Source organism: Anser brachyrhynchus, assembly GCF_964034855.1.
Source record: "Anser brachyrhynchus genome assembly, chromosome: 7".
Classification (NCBI taxonomy): domain Eukaryota; kingdom Metazoa; phylum Chordata; class Aves; order Anseriformes; family Anatidae; genus Anser; species Anser brachyrhynchus.
The window spans coordinates 9,364,331-9,382,393 of record NC_137701.1 but is presented as its reverse complement, the minus strand read 5'-3'; the positions used below and the strand labels follow the sequence as shown (position 1 = coordinate 9,382,393).

General features: G+C 51.1%; 1 protein-coding gene and 1 long non-coding RNA gene across 13 annotated transcripts in view; one reads left to right on the top strand and one right to left on the bottom strand.

Moving 5' to 3' along the window:
• Positions 1-1,755: 1,755 nt before the first annotated feature.
• LOC308198329 lies at positions 1,756-4,148 on the bottom strand. Of its 3 annotated transcripts, none has more exons than XR_013953850.1 (2): positions 3,979-4,148; positions 1,756-3,108 (listed from the first exon to the last, which is right to left on the bottom strand). It is a non-coding gene; the product is annotated as an uncharacterized lncRNA (long non-coding RNA). The 3 variants fall into 3 exon arrangements; XR_013953851.1 differs by having other exon boundaries at positions 1,756-3,709; positions 3,979-4,101; XR_013953852.1 differs by lacking the exon at positions 3,979-4,148 and adding an exon at positions 3,200-3,969.
• A 35-nt stretch (positions 4,149-4,183) lies between these two features.
• ERBB4 (erb-b2 receptor tyrosine kinase 4) overlaps positions 4,184-18,063 on the top strand; it is a 580,719-nt gene continuing 566,839 nt past the window's right edge. For 4 of the 10 annotated variants that reach the window (XM_080600555.1, XM_080600553.1, XM_080600542.1 and 1 more), the window contains exon 1: positions 4,184-4,377. In XM_080600555.1, coding sequence (XP_080456681.1) covers positions 4,287-4,377 — 91 coding nt within the window. In that variant the 5' untranslated portion in view covers positions 4,184-4,286. Of the gene's footprint in view, positions 4,378-4,637 lie in introns of those variants that run through there. The other 6 variants (XM_080600556.1, XM_080600554.1, XM_080600551.1 and 3 more) reach the window with 2 other exon arrangements.

Sequence of the window (18,063 nt, the reverse complement as noted above, 5' to 3'; positions counted from 1 at the left end):
TAGGAAAACTTTGTATGAAGAGGGAAAAAAAAGCATCGGAATGCTTCATAAATAAGTGACTGGGAGCTTCAAATGTGCTTTGGGGAATTGGTGAATATCCTTTAGTTGTCACCCCCTCCTTCAATATTATCAAGGTGCAACCCTGAATGCACTGAGAACAGTGAGTGCTTTGACCCCGGAGGAGGAATCTCAACCCCGCTCCTGTCAGTTGAAAGCACCAGGCTTGCAAAACGCTGACTTGCAGCTTGTGTTGGCTTCGGTTGCCTTGCAAAACTGAGGCCCCCATGAGCAAATACTGATGCTATTAGTATGTTGACATGCTTGTGATGTATCACTTGAAAAGTGATGTGTTGGGACCGGACTGAAGTACCATCCACCAACTAGTGAGCAAGGAGAAACTCTGCTGTTGTGAAGTAGGTGACCTCTGTATTGTCTATACTGCACTCTGAAGGAAAAAAAAAAAAAGACATAAAATATGGCAGGGAATCATTGGGCTGCAAGGAGTTTGCAGGGGTGTGAGTAACACAGACTCACCATCAGGGTAAGGAAGAAGGCAAGGGATGGGTGGGAGAGAAGGATGGGTGAGAGGTCTGGATAAGAGGATGCTGTGTTTGATCCTGGTGTGAGGAAAACCCCAGCACACCTTTCTGTATGTGGACAAGGATTTAAAAAAAAAAAAAAGCCAGCATCTTCTATGGAGGTGAGAAGCAGAGAGGGGCTGTGAGGTGTGAGCGAGGCCCTGGTAAAGGCAGGCTCCCAGGCTGATCTACATATGCAGGAGGACAAAAAAAAAAAAAACATGATGCTCTAACTCAGAGAGGACCTCGTAGACCTGTTTCGGGTCTCCTTAAACCAAGAGTGTACTCGAATCCTTTTGCTGTGAATGTGATATAAACAACACTAAAAATCAAGCGTGGCCTTTCCTGAGCTGATTCCTTCCAGAAAACATGGCTATTAAGCCTGTGTTGTATTTGCTATCTACTACTTTTGAAATTTCATGCTTCTAGCATAACTCGTTCCACGGTCTAGCTGGCTGGCCTGTCTCAGGTTCCCAGCATACATACTGTGCTCTAGGGGAGTTTTTCTTCTCCCTCTTCTCTGCAGCTATTGTTTGGGGAAGACCAGCTACTGCATTGCTCATGCCCTTGGGTTGTGAGATCATCTCTGAAGCCCTGCGAGCACAGCTGACCCCACACTGCTCCCTTTGTGGGTCCTCGGGGCGCACATGTGGGCTGTGGGGACAACAGCCAAGTGGCAGAGCTTCTTTCCTCCCCCAGGAGGGGGGTGCCACACTTCCCCCTTTTTTTTGCCACTGGTATCCACAAGGGAGATGTGCCTTCAAGGCACTGCTCATGTGGGTATGTGCATGTAGCTCCTGAATTTACTGTCCTGCTTCCTGATGTGTGAAGGACAAGGCCTGCACTTATTAAAAACCCTCCATAATTAGATGTCTTGCGTTCCTTTGAGGGGGTCTGGTAGTCTGCACCAGGGTGCCTACTTTCAGCCCCACGCTGCCCCGCATGTGCTGCCTGATGCTGAGCACTCCTCGTTCAAGGAGGCTGACAAGGAGCGTTTCTGTCACGCAGCTGACACATGCCTGCTTTGTTAGATGACACAGGATGCTGCTGTGCAAGGCACAAGTTCTCTCCCATGCTTGCAGCTGAACAATTTGCTGCTGTGACTTAAACGTCCTCCTCCAGCCCCGTGATGGAGAGGAACCCAGCCTCCTCCTCTGGAGCTGGCGATATTTTTCACCAGCGTGGCCCTCTTTGTGCTGCTTGACATTGCAACAAGTGGTGAGCAGAAAATGATGCCCTGACCCAAGTACCATTCAAATATGCTCCACAAAACATCTTCAGGAGCTGCTCTGCGCTCTCAAACTCACAGCCCCGTGCAACGTGTTTGTTTTGCTACCTTGTGGCTTCCACAAGGCTCAGGGATGTGTCTCTGCACAACTTTGGGCATGTGCAAAGCCAGGGGTTTGGGAAGTGTGTCTGTTTCTGCAGTGTTCTCTTTCCCAAAGCATGGCACCTTCTGTAAATCAAATGCTCGTGGGCAGTGACATGGGGTGGCACCAGGGGATGTGGTGCTGTGGCCCCTTGCAGGTACTCGCAAACAGTTGCAACCCCCCTGAGCTAGATGTCTGTGGCTGAACACGCTAAAAGGGGAAGCAGTAAAAGGCTGATTTATGCTCTGAGCCACAGAAGACTTTTATTGCTTCTATTTTTATTTTTTAGCGTAACTGTCCTGCCCTTAAACATCTGCTTCCTGTGGATGCCACGGGGCTCAGGTGCCTGGTGGTGCTCCATAGGTTCCCTGTGCTGCTTGCCAGCAGTGAGGTGTCCATCAGCCCCGCAAACCTCAGCGTGGGAAGGGGGCAGCAGCAAGCTCCCTGCCCTCCCATCACTAATCCCTCAGGACTTTTGGAGGTTTCCCCACTGATTACAATATTTCCCATCCTTTTCTTTGTGCCCTGCCCTCTTTCAGGGGAGAAAAAAAATCCCAGGCTGCTCTAAATGAAATGTGGATTTAGGAGCTGGACCCTAGGCATACACATTTAAAGATATTGCCCAATTATTTGCCCAATTATTGCTTCATTTTTATTAATTACCATTGGTCTTTGAAATCATTTATGGCCCCTTTTTAATTTAACCTCTCAAGAATATTACTTTAGGAAAAAATGTCATCCCATGAACAATTAGCAAAAGCTACGGGAGTACAATAAAAGGGAATGATGTGGAGCGGGGGGAGATGTTTCAGATAGGCTGGAGTGTGTAAGCTTTTGGGTGAAAAAGACCTTGAAATTCGGATAAAAGTAGAACTTGTATTTAATAAGCACCTAGAGAAAGCGTATGACCAAACAGAGGGAGCGTGCTGCTGCCAGCTGCTCGGGAGGCAGCCCGCTGCCCACCGGATGCCACTGTTGCTCAATATTAAATCACACGGAGAAAAGTCCTGTGGCAAGAGAATATTTGGGGCTTAAGGACACCCTGGCCACCAAACGGAGCTGCACCGTAAAGCTGCAATTTCTCAGCCGGCTGCTTTCGGAAGCCCCACGCTAATAGGCTTACGGTGAGGGAGCCCAGGCGACGTTCAAAGAAAGAGCTCCTGCAATAAATAAACATGAGGTCAGGATGGGCACCGCAATAATTGCTCGGCATGACAAGATTTGCATAGCAAGCATTAGTGATTAATGTACCGGCGGCGTTCTGGAAGGAGCCGTCGGTGTGCGAGCTGCACCTTCCAGCCTGAGCAATGCATCCACGTGCAGCCAAAGACAGCCAGAGCCTGAGTTTTTTATTTAAATCAGAGGGAGTCTGGGCTCACGGCCTCCGTTTCGGGCGGCACGGGGGGGAGCTCGGCGTTTTGGCTGAGACAGATGCTAAGGGAAGAGTCTGGCTCCAGCCTGGGCTGCCCCAAACCGTGGTTCAACTGCAAGTCCTGAGGGGCTGGAGGCTGCCTGCATCCTGCAGCCTCTCTTCTGAGCCTCCTCTTGGTAGCAGGGCTCTGCTTCCCTGCTGCCACGGGGCGCTGAAGCGTGCACTAAGCCCCTCGCAGCCGCTTTTCTGCAGGGTCCCGCTCCTTCTTTCCAGCTGCAAGGTTGGAGAAAGCGCTGGCGTTGGCTTCGGGGTGCGAGGCCGGGGTTTTGCTGGAGACGAGGCCGTGCAGGGTGGTGGCGGGGGGGGTCTGCAGGAATTCCTGGGGGAAACTGTCCAGGCAGCAGGCCTGATGCGAGGGGGGGATCCGAGCATCTCCACGGGGGCTTGCCCATGCTCTGGGACAAGAGCAGGTGCAGGGCGAGTCCCACCTCACCTCGGAGCAGCCTCCCACCCCTCTTGGCCGGGGTGCCCCTGTTGAACACCCCCTCACCAGCAGCCCCCCTGCCGCTTGGGGCGGGGTGTGGGGGGGGGGATGTCAGATCCCCCTCTTCCCCCCCCAAAGCTCCGTCCCGCCGCCACCGCTCCTCCTCCTCTCTACCTCCTCCTCCTTCCTCCTCCTCCTCGCCGTCCTCCTCCTCCTCCTGCTGCTGCTGCTGCTGCTGCTGCTGCCGCCGGCGCTCTCGGTGCGCTCCGCTCCGCGCGTCCCGCAGCGGCGGCCGCCCCGTCGGGCCGCGGAGGGGCGGCGCTGGGGGCGGCGGCGGCGGCGGCGGCGGCGGCGGAGGGGCCGGGGCCAACTTTTGGGGAGGCTGCGCGGGGGATGGCGGCGAGGCTGAGGCTGAGGCGGTGCTGAAGGAGGAGGAGGAGGAGGAGGAGGAAGGAGGAGGAGGAGGAGGAGGCGGCGGCGCGATGCCGGCGGCGGCCGGGGGGCTGCTGTGGTGGAGCTGCTGCGTGCTGGCGGCGGCCGCCGGGGCTCCGCGGGCGGCTGCGGCGCAGGCAGGTGGGTGTTTGCGGGCTGTTTGCGGGGGATGGGGGGGATCTCCCAAACTTATCGGCGCAGCGATGCTCCTAGCCCCCACGCCGGGCGGGCGGCAGGCTGTGGGGTGCCGCTCCGGGGGGTTGTAGGGCCGGGGGGGGGGGGGGACGCGGCGGGGCTCGCCCCGCGCTGAGGGGGCGCAGCGCGCTGAGGGGACCCCGCGGCTCGGCCCCCGGTTCGCGCTGTCCGCCCTGTTACGGGGGGTGTCCCGGCCGTCGTTGGGGTTGGGGGGGGGAATCTAGGGGAAATTATGGTTGGTTTTGGGGGGTTTGTGGAATTTCGGCCCGCCGGGCGGGCGCGGGGTGCTGAGGGCGCACGCCGGGCTCGGCTTTATGTAAGCGGCCGGCCCTCGCCTCCCTGCCCGCGATCGCTTCCCAGTTCCTCAGATCGGCAGGGGCCGAAGGCTGCTTTCCTCTTCTCTTGCTCTTTTTCTCTCTTTTTTTCTTTTTTCTTTTTTTTTTCCCGCGGTGTTGAACGGGGAAACCCCAGCTGAAGGAGCGCTGCGTGCCTGCTTCCCCGAGCCCCGCTCTGGCTTTTCTCCCTCAGCCCCTGACCCGCTACTTTGCCCCTCTCCCGCTTTCCCCGTCCCCTTTCCCAGGAGTTCCCGCTCCGAGCGAGCCCTGCTGGATTTACCCCCCACCAAAGACAGATAGCATCGAGCCGGGCGAGCTTGGCCGCCAGGATCCCCGTCACGGCACAGCCTCCGGTCCCTGCGCCGTGCAAAAAAGCCGCCCCGTCCGCAGGGATGCCAGGGCTGGCGTGACCCTCGCCACAGGAAGGGGCTCGGGGGCTGCCGCTCTGGGTGACAGCGGCTTGTAAGGCTTGGCTCACGCTGCTCAGCACTAGCCGGAACAGCAGCGTGGGTCGGACAGGTGAGCTTCGATCTGGGAACGTTTAGGAGCCCCACAAAAATCTGGGCTCTGCCGGCTTTCGGGGGCCTGAGGTTGGGGCTCTGGCTGCCACCTGCATTTTCAGCACATCAAGGGAGATGAGGACCACCGCTCTCACCCAAAGTTTTCATTTCCTTCTCCCAAGTCTGTCGGCCGAGGCATGAATACATGTTTTTTTTCAATTTCTGCTCTCTCCGTGCTCGGGCATATAATGTTTGCAGTGCACAGCTCGGGGTCACGTGAGCCAAACAGCTTGGGCTGTTACCTGGAAGCTGGCGAGTCTTTGTTCTGCGTGGAAATAGCTGATAAATTAACTCCTTTTTCTGATATATGGGGCTGTTGAGTCGTTAAATAATTACAGCCAAATTAACTTAGTGCCGTTTGAAGTATTCAACTGCTCTGAGAAATTAATTGTACTTCAAATGTTTTGGCAGCGCAATATTTTATTTTATTTTATTTTATTTTTTTCCCCCTCTTCCCCTCAGCGAGGAGCCCGTTCGGGCTGGTGCGTGTGCAGGCTTTAATTTCATGCCACTGCTCCTCGCGTGTGCCCTCGGCGAGGTGCAGCCGCCCTCCTGGCACCCCTCCCGCCCCGTCCGCCACGATGTCTGTCCAGAGGTTAAAATTAGGCTGAGCTCCGAGTGCCTTTGCGGAGGCACGATAAGCACTGACCGGGAGCTTCAGCCTGACGCTGCCACCGGCTGACTCGGTCCCTGCACAGGGGACGTCCCGCGGCAGCACGGGTACCGAAGGGGTGCTGGTGGGGACCCCGCGTCATGCTTGGGGGTCCCCGCTCTGGGGGTCGCTGTGTGGTGGCCAGGCCGAGCTGCTGCCGTCCCCAGGTGTCCCCCAAGTGTGCCGCTGGCCAGCGCCGCTCACCGCAGGACATCGGGTCCGGCCCCATCGTTCGGGGCATCCCTGGGGACTGGGGATGCAGCCGGCATCGGTGCCGGGTCGCGCCGTGCAGCCTGCCTGCGTGCGCCCGCCTCGCCGGCACTGCAGAGTGCCCCGCTGACCTCCTCGTGACTTTTTTTTCTTTTCTTTTTAAGGAGACGGTAATTGATGTATATGTGTACGGATGCTGGCACTAAGAGCCATGCTGGTAATTAACATGAAAACAGTAATAAGGACCTGAAATACATGCCTACGAGTGAGCAGAATGAGACTTGGCAGTAGCAGCTGGCAAAGGGAGAAGCCCCGTCTTTGCTCAGGAGCAATGCTCCCCTTCTAGTTTTTAAGGGATGCTAGAATTGCCATTATTTTTTAGTTAAGTAAATCTAAGCAAACTGCAGCAAGCTCAGTTGCACCTAGAAAGAGCAACCTGTTTGGCAGCATGCATGTGTTCAATGGGTTTATGGAAAAATTCCCCCAAAAGTCACTGTTGGTGCCACAGAGCCGCTCGTATGGGTGGCAAAACTTTGTAATGGGGTGCCGTGGGGTGCGCGGGGTGGCGTGCCCGCAGCCGTGCCGTGTGAGCAGCTCTAGGTGGCAGCAGCCCCCAGGAGCTCCCCGGCAGCGGGACGCGCAGCCCGGAGTTGGAGATGGGATTTCCCGGGCCCTGATTCCCCCCGGATCCCTTCTGCGGGGGCTGGGGGCAGCTCTGGGGGGCTCAGCCTGGAGTGGGAGGCACAGGGAACTGGGCATCCCGTGGGGCCGCATCCCCACGGACCATGGAAAGCGTAGCCGCGAGCTGGGAGGATAATTCAAAGACTACGCAGTGCTTCGAGTACGCGGCAAAGGGAGCTCAGGCAGCTGAGAGGACTGTGGGTTTTATCCTAGAGGACTTGAGCTGCCCCGTAAGTCGGAACCAGACTGGTGTCTGGGTACTGAGGGCAGGCAAGTTCACATTAAGTGCGTGCTCTTAGTGGTGTAATAACTCCTGGGGCAAGCTAGGAAAGGGAAAAGGCAATAAAAACACATGCACTTGCTCAAAAGGAGGGTATAGCTTTTTTCTCCTTTTTTTTCCTTTTTAAATGCTCAAAGTGGTCCTTTGCTGGAAAGGCAGGTGCTATGGCACCACGAGGAGCCCTCTCTGCGGGAGGTGAGCCCTGCTGGGCTGCACCCTTGGCAAGTACGACCGGCCCTTGTTTTTGTTGACTCAAAGCTTCTCCTTCTGCACAGAAGCGCAGGCTGCTGCTGCTGGGCTTTGCATGCCCATGTAGCTGAATTATCCCACAGGAGGACCGGGGTCTGCCAGGAAGATTCATCGTTTCGGCAGCTTCAGGTGATGTTTGTTCAGGAACTCCTCGGTTTGGAGGAGCTGCGTATACGCTGCGCTCGGTGGCAGCTTCCCTGCGTGCCCACGTGATAAACGAGCGGTCTCATTTCGGCACCTCTGCTGGGCACACGGGCAGATGCCAAGCCTCCTGAAGTCTTCGAACAGCTGCTGCTATATATATATATATATATCCTTTTTTTTTTCCCTCAGCCTGCCAGGAAAACTCTCCCCACTGTGTAAACGGGATGCAAAGTCCAGGGCAGATGAATATTCACGTGTGTGTCGGTGATACCAGGGGTCTGACGCTGGCAGGCATTAGGGCAGCCAAGTCTGTAATTCAAACCACAGGAGCATGTACGATTTGCACCGTCAGAAAACCAGAATATAAATATGACAGTAGAAATGCTAACTGTAAGGATATCGACGTGTATTTGTGCTTTCCAGTGATACCTGCTTTTTGTTTCTATCTTTGAAGCCTATCAAATCTAGCTCCTGCCAGAGCAGTAGATGGGCAAATGAAGTAAATAGTGTGAAAGCAAGCCCCTGAGTTTCAGCAGATGCAGTTCTTCTCGGAGCTATAAAAATATTCAGTCACCATATATGCTTTCTTTAAGGTCAATGCCAGAGATTTCTAAAACGTACCGATTTTGTTTCCTCTTTCTCCTGATGTCTGTGCAGTTGGGTGTACAGTACCCGAGCAGGCAGTTATAACTTGGTCGTCCTTAAATTTCTCCTAACAAACCAGCAACGTGTCCCGTGCTCTTGTCGCATGCCGGTGTGACTTCTGTAGGCATCTCCCAAAACCCAGCTGGCTGTGCATGGGTCCTGAGGACTGTCCCACAGCGATGCAGGGCTCAGGAAGTTTTCTCCCAGAAATAGGGATGTGTGGCTATGGGGTACACGTGCAGCGTGGCATTTAGGGGATTTCCTTGCTGCCCATTGCAGGACCGGATCCTGAAGGTTGGGGCATGGTGCAAAGCTCCAGGACCTGCCCACATCCCACTGATACCAGGAGCGTGGCGTGCCTCCTGCTGCTCCTTCCCAAATGGTGTTCCCGGACATTCCTGTCTGGTTTTTCTAGGATGTTCAGGATGGAGCTGCTCTGGCACACGGACAGGAAGAAAAAATCATCATGCTTAACTTGGTACCCATCCTAATGTTCAATTTCCATTAATTTAAATTACATTGAAATATCGAACGTCTTGGGCGTAAAAGTTTATGGAGCATGGTTAGTACACTAATGGAGTATTTCGGAAATCTTTAAGGTTAGTGTAGCAGCCAGGTAGAGATGCAGGGATAAGGGTTCCTGAGAGTTACTTTGCTTTAACCCCTTTTCCAAAACCTTCCATGTACTGGCGACTCTTTATCGGTTGTGCTGCCGCTGCTATCCAGCTACAACTCCAAAATCCCTGATCCTCTCTGCAAGGTTGCCTTGCGGATATTTTTGCTCGTTACCTTTGGCAGCAAAAATGTGTAGATCTAAATTTAAATTTCTGTTTGCTAAGGATATGTGACAGTATCTAGAATTCAGCATTATTTTATTATCTCTTTGAAAGGATAAAAAAAAGGGCTCATTTATTTCAAGAGATATTTCTGTAGCGCATAAAAATATCAGTGAAGTAGCGAGCATTTTCCAGTTGTTGTTGACTTCAAATTTAGCAACCATTGTCCCCGTTGATATATTTGATGCTCTAAAAATGTGCTTGCCATTAAGTAGGAAGCTGAAGTGATTGGTAGGCAGATAATATTCTTTGGTAGCTATTAATAATGCTCAGAGGATGTATGCATGGGAGAGTATGGAAAAAGCCATGGAATTGTGTAGGAAGGAGGCAAAAATAACGTATGTGGCTGCTTTATTTGAAAGCCACCCGTGTTACTCTGTCTGTACGTACTGCAGCGATTGCTGCCCGAATTAGCTCGTCGCGAGAGGGAGAAACCGAATCTCGAGCAACGTGGTGGTTCTGCTTGGCAAGCAGGGGTCTGAAATTTCCAAGAAAACAGAAAATTTCAAAGTCAATAGGGAGTCAAAGTCAAAATCTCTCCTTTTGTCTGTTCCTCAAGCCCATCCTTTGTGCCGGTGCACTGGCATTGCTGCGGGTTTCTCTCCATGCTTTTCAGCACGGGGCTGCCTCTTTGTGCCCCAGATTTTAAAGCTGCCCTTAAAATCACGCATGTTCGGGTGCTCCCGGGTAACGTGCCCAAAGCCAGGACCAGCTCACACAGCCACGCAGCCCTGATGTTATCCAGGGCTGTATTTCCTGCTGGGAAGATCTTATTAGAAAAATATGGCATTATTAAAGTCTGAGGAGTGGCCGTAACTTTTGCAGCGCTTTAATTGTCCTGGTGCTGCAAGACACACCTCAAGTCAGGGGCTGGGTTTGCTTCTAGCAGTGCATCAAGTGCTGCTGTGAAAGCTTGTTACAGCACACTGTAAGGTGCAGCTGCTGTGGTGTTAATGGGGTGCATGCAGTGCAGGTGGGATTTTTCTTTTTGGGAGTTGCTGAGAGGGACAGGACTGCTTTGTTTGCTGTCCCTTGGTCCAGGGTCCTAGAAAGGAGTCGAAGTCAGGTCTGTACTGCGTGGTTTTGGCTGCCTGAGGGTCTTGGTGTGCAGCTTGAGCCCGTGATATAGCAGCTTCTCAAATAGCCTCTTATGAGCGGTTACGTTTTTGTAGTAACAAAGGATTGGGGACAGTAGGAGAATGTGTGTGGTTTTTTTTTTCTCCCTTCTTGTTTTGGAAGATTTACAACTCAATTCATGCAGCGTTGTTGGCTGCAAGTTTCTTGGTGTTAATTTTATCCTAAAATCTCAGGGCTGTGTGAATCTCATCCTCCCAGAGGGGAAGAAAAGTGAAGACGAGTCAAAACTCCTGTAGCTTAAGAAACAGGAGAGGGAGAGTCCAAGAATTACTGTTTTTGTAACCCACTGTTTTAAACTCTTTTGTAGGATTTAATGCAGGGGCCGCTTGTCTTGTGGCTTTCCAGTGTCTGGCAAACGTTGGTGACTTTGGGGATGGAAACCTGGGTTTATTAGGAACCTAATAGCTGTAGTCTGCCTGCTGCCCTGATGTGTGGTTAAGGCATTAAAATATATGGGTTATGCCTTGTGCTACAGTAGAACAATTACCAGGTGGGTGTCCTTTCGTATTGGAAAATGATCTTGCCAAATTTCTGTTGTCAGCTTGAATCATCTCAGTCATGCTGAAGGCCCACAGAAATGGGGGTGTTGGGGGGGGGTGAGGCATTATAATTAGTGACTCTCTCCAAGCAGGGGCCATCCCGTGGTGTGTGAGTTCTGTAGGTGCTGTCTATCCCAGACTGGTTGTGTCCCTTTGAGTAAAAGCTTTTTGGCCCAGCCCATGTCTGCCCTGGGCTTTTCCTGGGTTAAGAGTGTCCGGATTGTCCAAGGCTACGTGAGAATTGCTGCAGTGCTCGTTTCCATTTGTTTTTTGGGGTCTAGCCTGACTGTTTGATGCAGTGATGTGACAAAATGACATCAGCTGCTGGCACGTTCATGGCATCAGTATTTGTAAGAGCTTCCTTTTTGTCTCATTGATTTTTGGCTCCTTCCTGCAACCAGGGAGCTTTTGCATTGGGTGGCGTGTGTCAGGTGTAGATCTGTTTGGCTGGTCTGCTGGGGCCAAGTGAAGGGTTCGTATTGTGGGTCCTGAGCATTGATGATGCCAGGGTCTCCTGGGGCGTGATGGCGTTTGGTGGTGGGCTCAGAGTGCTGGGGCTGTGCTGGGCAGGGAGGAGGGATGGATGTCTGCTGCCTGCCTTGCTGCTCTTTGACTTGGCCAGTGCTGATGTGTGGGCCAAAGTGCTGGGGTGTTTTGGGATCCCCTCTGACTCTCGCAGATCACACCTAGCATCACTGAACCTTGTGTTTTCTTAACCCGGTTTCTGCTTAAATTCTCTGAGAACTTGTATGAACCCGAGCACTCCTGCATTTCTAGGAATATCTGGAATAAAACCCATGCTTATCAGGTGGCACAGGCTCAAAGTCTTACTTTGCCAGGTGAGATAAGGCTTTTTTTCAGGAGTCAAGAGAATGAGGTGCTGGAACAATTTCACTTCTCAGACCACAGGAGCCCGACTAGTTCTGTTAAGAGGGTGTATCTGGGCACCAGGTAATACAGGGCATCCGTGGCTTGCGGAGGTGCAAGAGAAGTAAATGTAAGAGGCAGGAACCGAAGTAGCAGGGAAGGGTACACAAAGGAGCAAGCCCTCCAAAGAAAGCCACACAGATATTTGCAGAAGGGCTTTAAGCGTGGTGCCTTTACTCAGAAATGAGATCTTCAGGCTGTAGCTGGGAGAAACCTGCCTGGGTTTCCTGAAGAACAGTGCTGGAGCACCACAAAGGTCAGCGCACGTTGTCCTGGAGAGGTCCTGGTTCGTGGTCTGTGTTGCTGCCATTGAGCTCAGTGGTCCTAAAAACCCGAAGACTTCGGGATAATAAGCTTGGAGGGTGCTTGGAGGGGCAGCAGCAATGAGCGGGATCGCAAAAAAGTGACAGCACAGGCAGTCTGAGCCCAGTCCTGGGCTGGCGGGTGCAAACCATGTGCAGCCATCCTCTGGCCATCTCTGCCTTTGCCCCCAGCTGTGTTACGTTTCCTCCCACTCATTTTCTCCCTAGCCTAAATGTAGGTGTGATGGCATAAATACAGGCTAGAAAGTATTAGTCACTTTTTTTTTTTTAACCTCTCAGGCTTCAGCAAACATACGTGTGGCTTGAGGACCGTGACACCAGGTCTGGTGCTTTTCTTTTCACCGCCATGCATCCCGAGGGAGCTGGCAATTACTAAACCGGCGTTAGGCTTTGTTTTTAACGCTCTACTTCATTTCTTTCCCACCAAGTTTGGGTTTCCAACGATATGATTACTTATGGATTTGTAAACCAGAAATAGCCTAGTAATTGCTATATTGCTTTGCCCGCAGTAGCAATGAGCGTCTTAAATTTAATGCATCATCCACACAGAAAATTGATATTTGGCCAAAACAGGAGGCCTCTGACAGCTAATCTTAAAGAGCTTTTGCTTGACATGTAAAATAGAGAGTTGTGGATGACATTCACGAGAAAATTGGTGGTCTTCAGGATTATTCCATAAAAGAAAAATACTCCTTACGTTGGCTGGAAATACTTGAGGATAATTAAGTTTGCATGGAAACCTTTCCTTAGAGGTCAGCAGTGCGAAGGCCTGGGAAGTTAACCACTCAGATCACATGTGAAGGAAAAAAAAGCATGACAAATAATAATTCCAAGACTGAATTTTGCCTGATCTTCAGGGGTCATCTGGTAAAACAACGCTCATGAGTTGCTGACCCCACAGCTAATGGGAGGTTTCTTTTAATGTGGTTTTACTTGAATTTTTTTTCTCAAATACTACCTAAGCAGCAAGAATGCCCAAGAACAAGTCTTCCACGGAAAAAATTACCCACAGTAAGAAACTGCCCAGTGTTTTGGATGAAGATACCTGCTTGTACAGATATGTTTGCCTACATTGGATGGGTATTTTGCTGGCAGTCCCAATGTGAAGGCCCAGAAGTTTCCGCAGGGATTTTTGCAGCTCACTTTGGCAAGTGTATGCCACTCCATGCCCGCGTGACATGATAGGCTTTAGGTAAAGACATGCTTGAATGTATTTCGTCAGTATTTGGTTTTGAGTCAGTAGGTCCTCATGATTTTGCTTCAAAAGTAGCCAATATCTATCTATTAAATACAGCACTCGTGTTCAAAAGAAACTGTAAGACCCAATTTCAAAATTAAGCCCACACAATTATGCAATCAGGTAATCGCGCGTGTAATTGCTTGCACAAATGGTCAGTTAGATGTGTAACTGTCCATTTGCATGCAAAATTAACCAATTTTGAAAATTGGGCTCTGAATATTCATGGCAGAAAATGCAGCTTTCTGGACATGGCTGCCTGTGTCACACCTTCTCACCTTCCTCTAACAGAGGGGTCCTCCCCAACAAGCCTTGTGCCCTTCTCTTCACTGAAATGCTGGAAGCAAAGGACAGAAAGCCTGTGTGCCAAAGGCTTCTAAACTTAAAACCAAAGAGCAAAAGAAAAATCAGAGATGGCAAGGAGTGAGTTGACACATCCATGGTTGCACAAGCAGGGGGCAAAGCCCAAAGTAGCATTTGACTCTCCCGGTGCCCTTGGGGTTTTGCTTTCACCTTGGCATTGTGGTCTGAATCTGTGACGCTTGTCTAAAAAGGCCACGAAGGGTGTGTGTCTTAAATTTAATACACAGGCACAGGTGTAAGACCTACTAACGCACGTGTAATCTTATTGTTCAGGAATTTACTTATTTAAAAAGAAAGTAATGTGATGCTTTTGTCACTGCAGAATCGATTGTTTGAGGTGTGTTTGAGCACTTCAGGTATTTGTTTTTGTTTGTCAGGTGTGAATCATGTAACTGGCCCGTGTGTGCATGCTTTAGCCCCCCGAGATGAGCAGTGCTGATTTGTTATCAAAATTTGGCACTGCTTCCAGGGAGGGGGTGCTCGTCTGTGCCTTTAGCCTAAGGCAGCTGCTTATGCATCTCTCCTGGCTGGGCCGAGGGAAATGCTGATGTCAAGTTGCTCCCACAGAGCAGGGCAGGAGGAGACCTTCGGGAAGGTGAAACCCTCCTGCCTGAAGATGGCTTCTCCTCCCAGAGCAGCGCTGCAGCCCGGGAAGGATTAAGCAGGAGCATTTTAAGGTCACTTTTTATTCCCGAGCAAGAGGTTTATGTCCTCTGTGCATATTAATTTCACAGCTTGGGACGTGGTGGAAAAGAGAGCAAATGCAAGTGTGTTGGGCAGCCTTGGTGGCTGGTCTGGGAGAGAGAGCCTGGACTAGAAAGCAGCCTTCCCCTCCCACGCTGCATTAACACAACTGCTGTAAAATCTGTGCAAAGGTCCGAGCCTGAAGCTGCAGTGAGCAAGGTTTTTGCTCGGTGGTGTATAAACAGGTCTCAGTTTTCCCTTGGAGTCGCTTTAGGACGTGATTTCCTCCACAGCATCCCTCTGCGCTTCCTGGCTGCTGTTGGATTGCATGCGCTGCTCTCCTGCACCAGTTGGCTCGCTGAAAATCCAAGCTGCAACCCTGTACCGTCCCCAAGTCACACTTGCAAGCTGCTGTCCTTTTAATTTGAAATGTAAACAGAGAGGCTCGGCCTTCCTTGTGGCTTATTGATTCTGCCTTTGCGGGACCAAAATGAGTTACCACCCGGCTCGCAGTCAGCACTACAGATGTTATCTGCAAGGCTGGTTTTAAGCCGTGGCTTGTCTTGCGAAAGGTAATTCTGTTTGTTTATGCCAGCGTGCCATTTACTTCGTTTGGGCTGGCAGCCGGGGGAGGTTCGGGGGAGGAAGAGCAGGGAGTCGCAGGTTGCTGCGCACAGAATTTGCGTGTCTCTGGCTTTGTGTGCATAACAGCCAGAACTCTCAAACGCTTCCTTGTGTGTTCTCAGTGGCTATGATGATCGTGCATCCACAGGGGGGTGAAGGAGATGGCATCAGAAAAGCACAGTTTGCAAGCCCAATGTGCAGGTGAAGGTTTGCCCCTGAAACGCAGGGCAGGTGGGAGCAGAGTCGGGGTGTGTGAGCCTTGCTGAGGTCTGCCTGAGCACCCCGTGCACCAGCTGCTCTGCAGAAACTGCTGACACACGCGTATACGTACATGTATAGATGTTGTGCAGGTGCTTTAAGAGACAAATGGGGTATTTCCAAAATCTGATGCAAGTGGCTGGTTTTCTTCATTTCTCTGTGTAGAAACCCGTCATCCTCTTGCCCTGCTCTGGAGGGGATGGGGCCTTGGTAGGGGATGTGTGGCAGCAGCTGGTGGCTCCCCAATGGGACACTGGTGCTGCTGGGCTGCTGAGAGCCTTTAGACGTGGCTGGTGGTGGCCAGTGAGGGAGTCCTGGGGATCGGGAAATAGTCTTGAAGGCTCGAAAGCTCTCCAGAGGCATGAGTTCTGGTGCACAGCCTTGCTTCAGGCTGATAGCCCTGTGAGGAAGGGTGTGAACTGGTAAAGAATCTCTGCATAGGAAAGGATAAAAAATGCTGCATAAATTATGATACCACCTATATTATCAGCGAAAGAGCTGAAAGCTGGGAGCTGTAGGGAGAGACTTCTCATGTTAATGCGCGAGTCCTTGGCTCTGCCTCCTCCGAAATCACCGCCGCAGCTCCCAGCTGCTGGCACGCACTCGCTTACCTTCCGTTCTGGCTGTGAAATAAAGTATTAGATGTGATTGCTAATTGTTGATAGTTTTTTTCCTAAGGTAGCTCTGGCATGCCATTAGTGGCCTGGAAACAGTGTGTGGGTATTCCTGAATTTCTAAAAGGCATTAGCCTACCTTTAAGGACAAGGGATGTGTTTTATACGCAGCTCTCGGCACTGTATGGGAAAAGAGAAGCGGGCTCCAAAGCACAGACCAGGAGAATTGATTTATTGCTCGGAGCTCTAGGCAAACTCATCTCAGGACGGAACAGGGATCTATAAAATCTTTTCATCTGAAACTATGAGTTAAATTGGGAGGAACTGCTGATGAGAGGCCAGAGCCAGCAGGCAGGCTTTCGGGAAGCGGTCTCCTGCTGCAGCCAAGGTGGTTGGAGGGACAGGAGCCCAATCCCCTACTGCCCTCTTTCTTTCCCTATTATCAGCCTGGTTCATGCAAGAGCAAGCCTGCAAAGCTCTCCCCGCCTCCCCTTTGATTTCAGGGTAAATTTCCCTTTCTTTGTTGGCGCCTCCTGTTAATCTTGCAGTTTCTTCCCCCGGCGCGCTCCTTTCTTTTATTACGTTTTATTATGCGTGCGGATTCTTAAACCTGATAATGACGGGGTAGCGACTCGCCTTGTTCAGCAGGAGGCCTCTGAAAACACACTGATGCATAGGGGTTGTCAGATCACTATATAAATAAATAAAACCTGCTCATATATTCCCTTCAAAGAAGCTGGTAAGTGAGACAATGCTGAAGAACTCTCTCTGCCGCTTCTTTTTTTTTTTCCTGGTATAGGAGGGAGAGGGGGAAAAAAAAAAAAGCTGTATTATGTCAGGACCTGTAATAAATAGCACTGCAATGAGAAGCGACAGCCTCATTCACCTTGCATCCATGCAGAAATAACTAAGCTCTCTTCCCATGCCTTGAAAAAAAGGGGAAAGAAGGGAATTAAAGAAAAGAATTGACCTTGGCTTGGAGTCGCTCTCGTACTCGCAGGGAACAGGCTGCCTGCGAGAGATTGAAGTTTCGCTGGCTGTTCTTGCAAGCGGCGTATTGCCTGTGTTACTTCGAGCTATTCAGCCCGCAGAGCATGAAGTACGGTCCTCGGCTTTCTCTTGCTGCCTGAAACTGTATTAGCAGAGCTCTTAATTGGCAAAAGACAGAGGTTTGGAAGGCTTAAATATTTTAATGGAAAAATAAAGAAAGGGGTTTTCACAATAAGGAGGCACAGTGTGGTCAGGCTGCTTCTCTGTAATCTATTTTTTATTTCCTTGAGTTGTCACGTTTTATTAGGAAGTTAAAATAAAGTGGAAGCTTTCTTGCAAATTGAAGTAGTTAACAAATTAAGGGCGAAAAAATAAAAGGCATTTAAGAGAGCTGGTGGAAGACAGACTGATGGAAAATGTACTTCTGTACGTTTTTTGCAAAACTTTGTTATATCTGTGGCTGGCTTTCTTCCTTACTTTCTATTTGGAGTATTTGATTATTGTTTATGAAGTTCCCAAGAGGCACGGAGGGAAAAAATCTTACTTTGCCAGCGTTATTCTGCACTGGCTTTGTGTCAGCAGGTGCCTCCCCTCTCCCTGTCTGGATGCTCCTGGCTGTTGGTCTCGCTGGGACAGAAGGAAAAAGGTCCTGGGGGCTGGGGACAGGGAGGCAGGAGGAGAAACAGCACCAGCACCATTACTTCCCTGTGCTGGGGGTGCCGTGCCTGCAAACATGCACCGAGGTGGGTGTGAGGATGCAGCAGGGGTGGGAACATGCACCAATGCTCTGGTCTGCAGCAGGTGGTTACAGAAATAGATGCGTGCACCCACCAACCCCCAGATTTCACCTGCAGGTAGCCCCAGTGTTAGAAGTGGGTGCTTAACCCTTCCTTCCTGTGCTTTCCCAGGTGCAGGAGACCGCAAGGTGTGCAGTAAAAGCCATCCCCCCTCCGCTTCTGTTCCCTTGCGGGGCAGTGCTTCCTTGCAGCAATTCTTTATTGTGAATTCCTTCGTTATTCAGTCTGTAAGCAGTGGAAAATAATGAAGCCATTTAGCATTCCTGGGGATGCCACGTGTACTTCTGAAAGTGTTTTATTACAGTTCAGCGTTAGTTAATGTGCACTTACAATAAGCTGTTATCACTGGGGCTGCCTCTCATTTCTTCCCACCGAGTGTTTTTCTTTTAGCGTGGGGTATCGTGCTGCTTTACTTGGTGTGATACTTCAGACGTGGCGTGGTGGCAATTTGCAGGGAGTGAAAGGTGAACACACAGACCTGGTACTGGAGGGATGCTGCTTACGGCTGTCGTGTCGCCGTGACCCGAGAGCCCTGCTCTTCCTCACC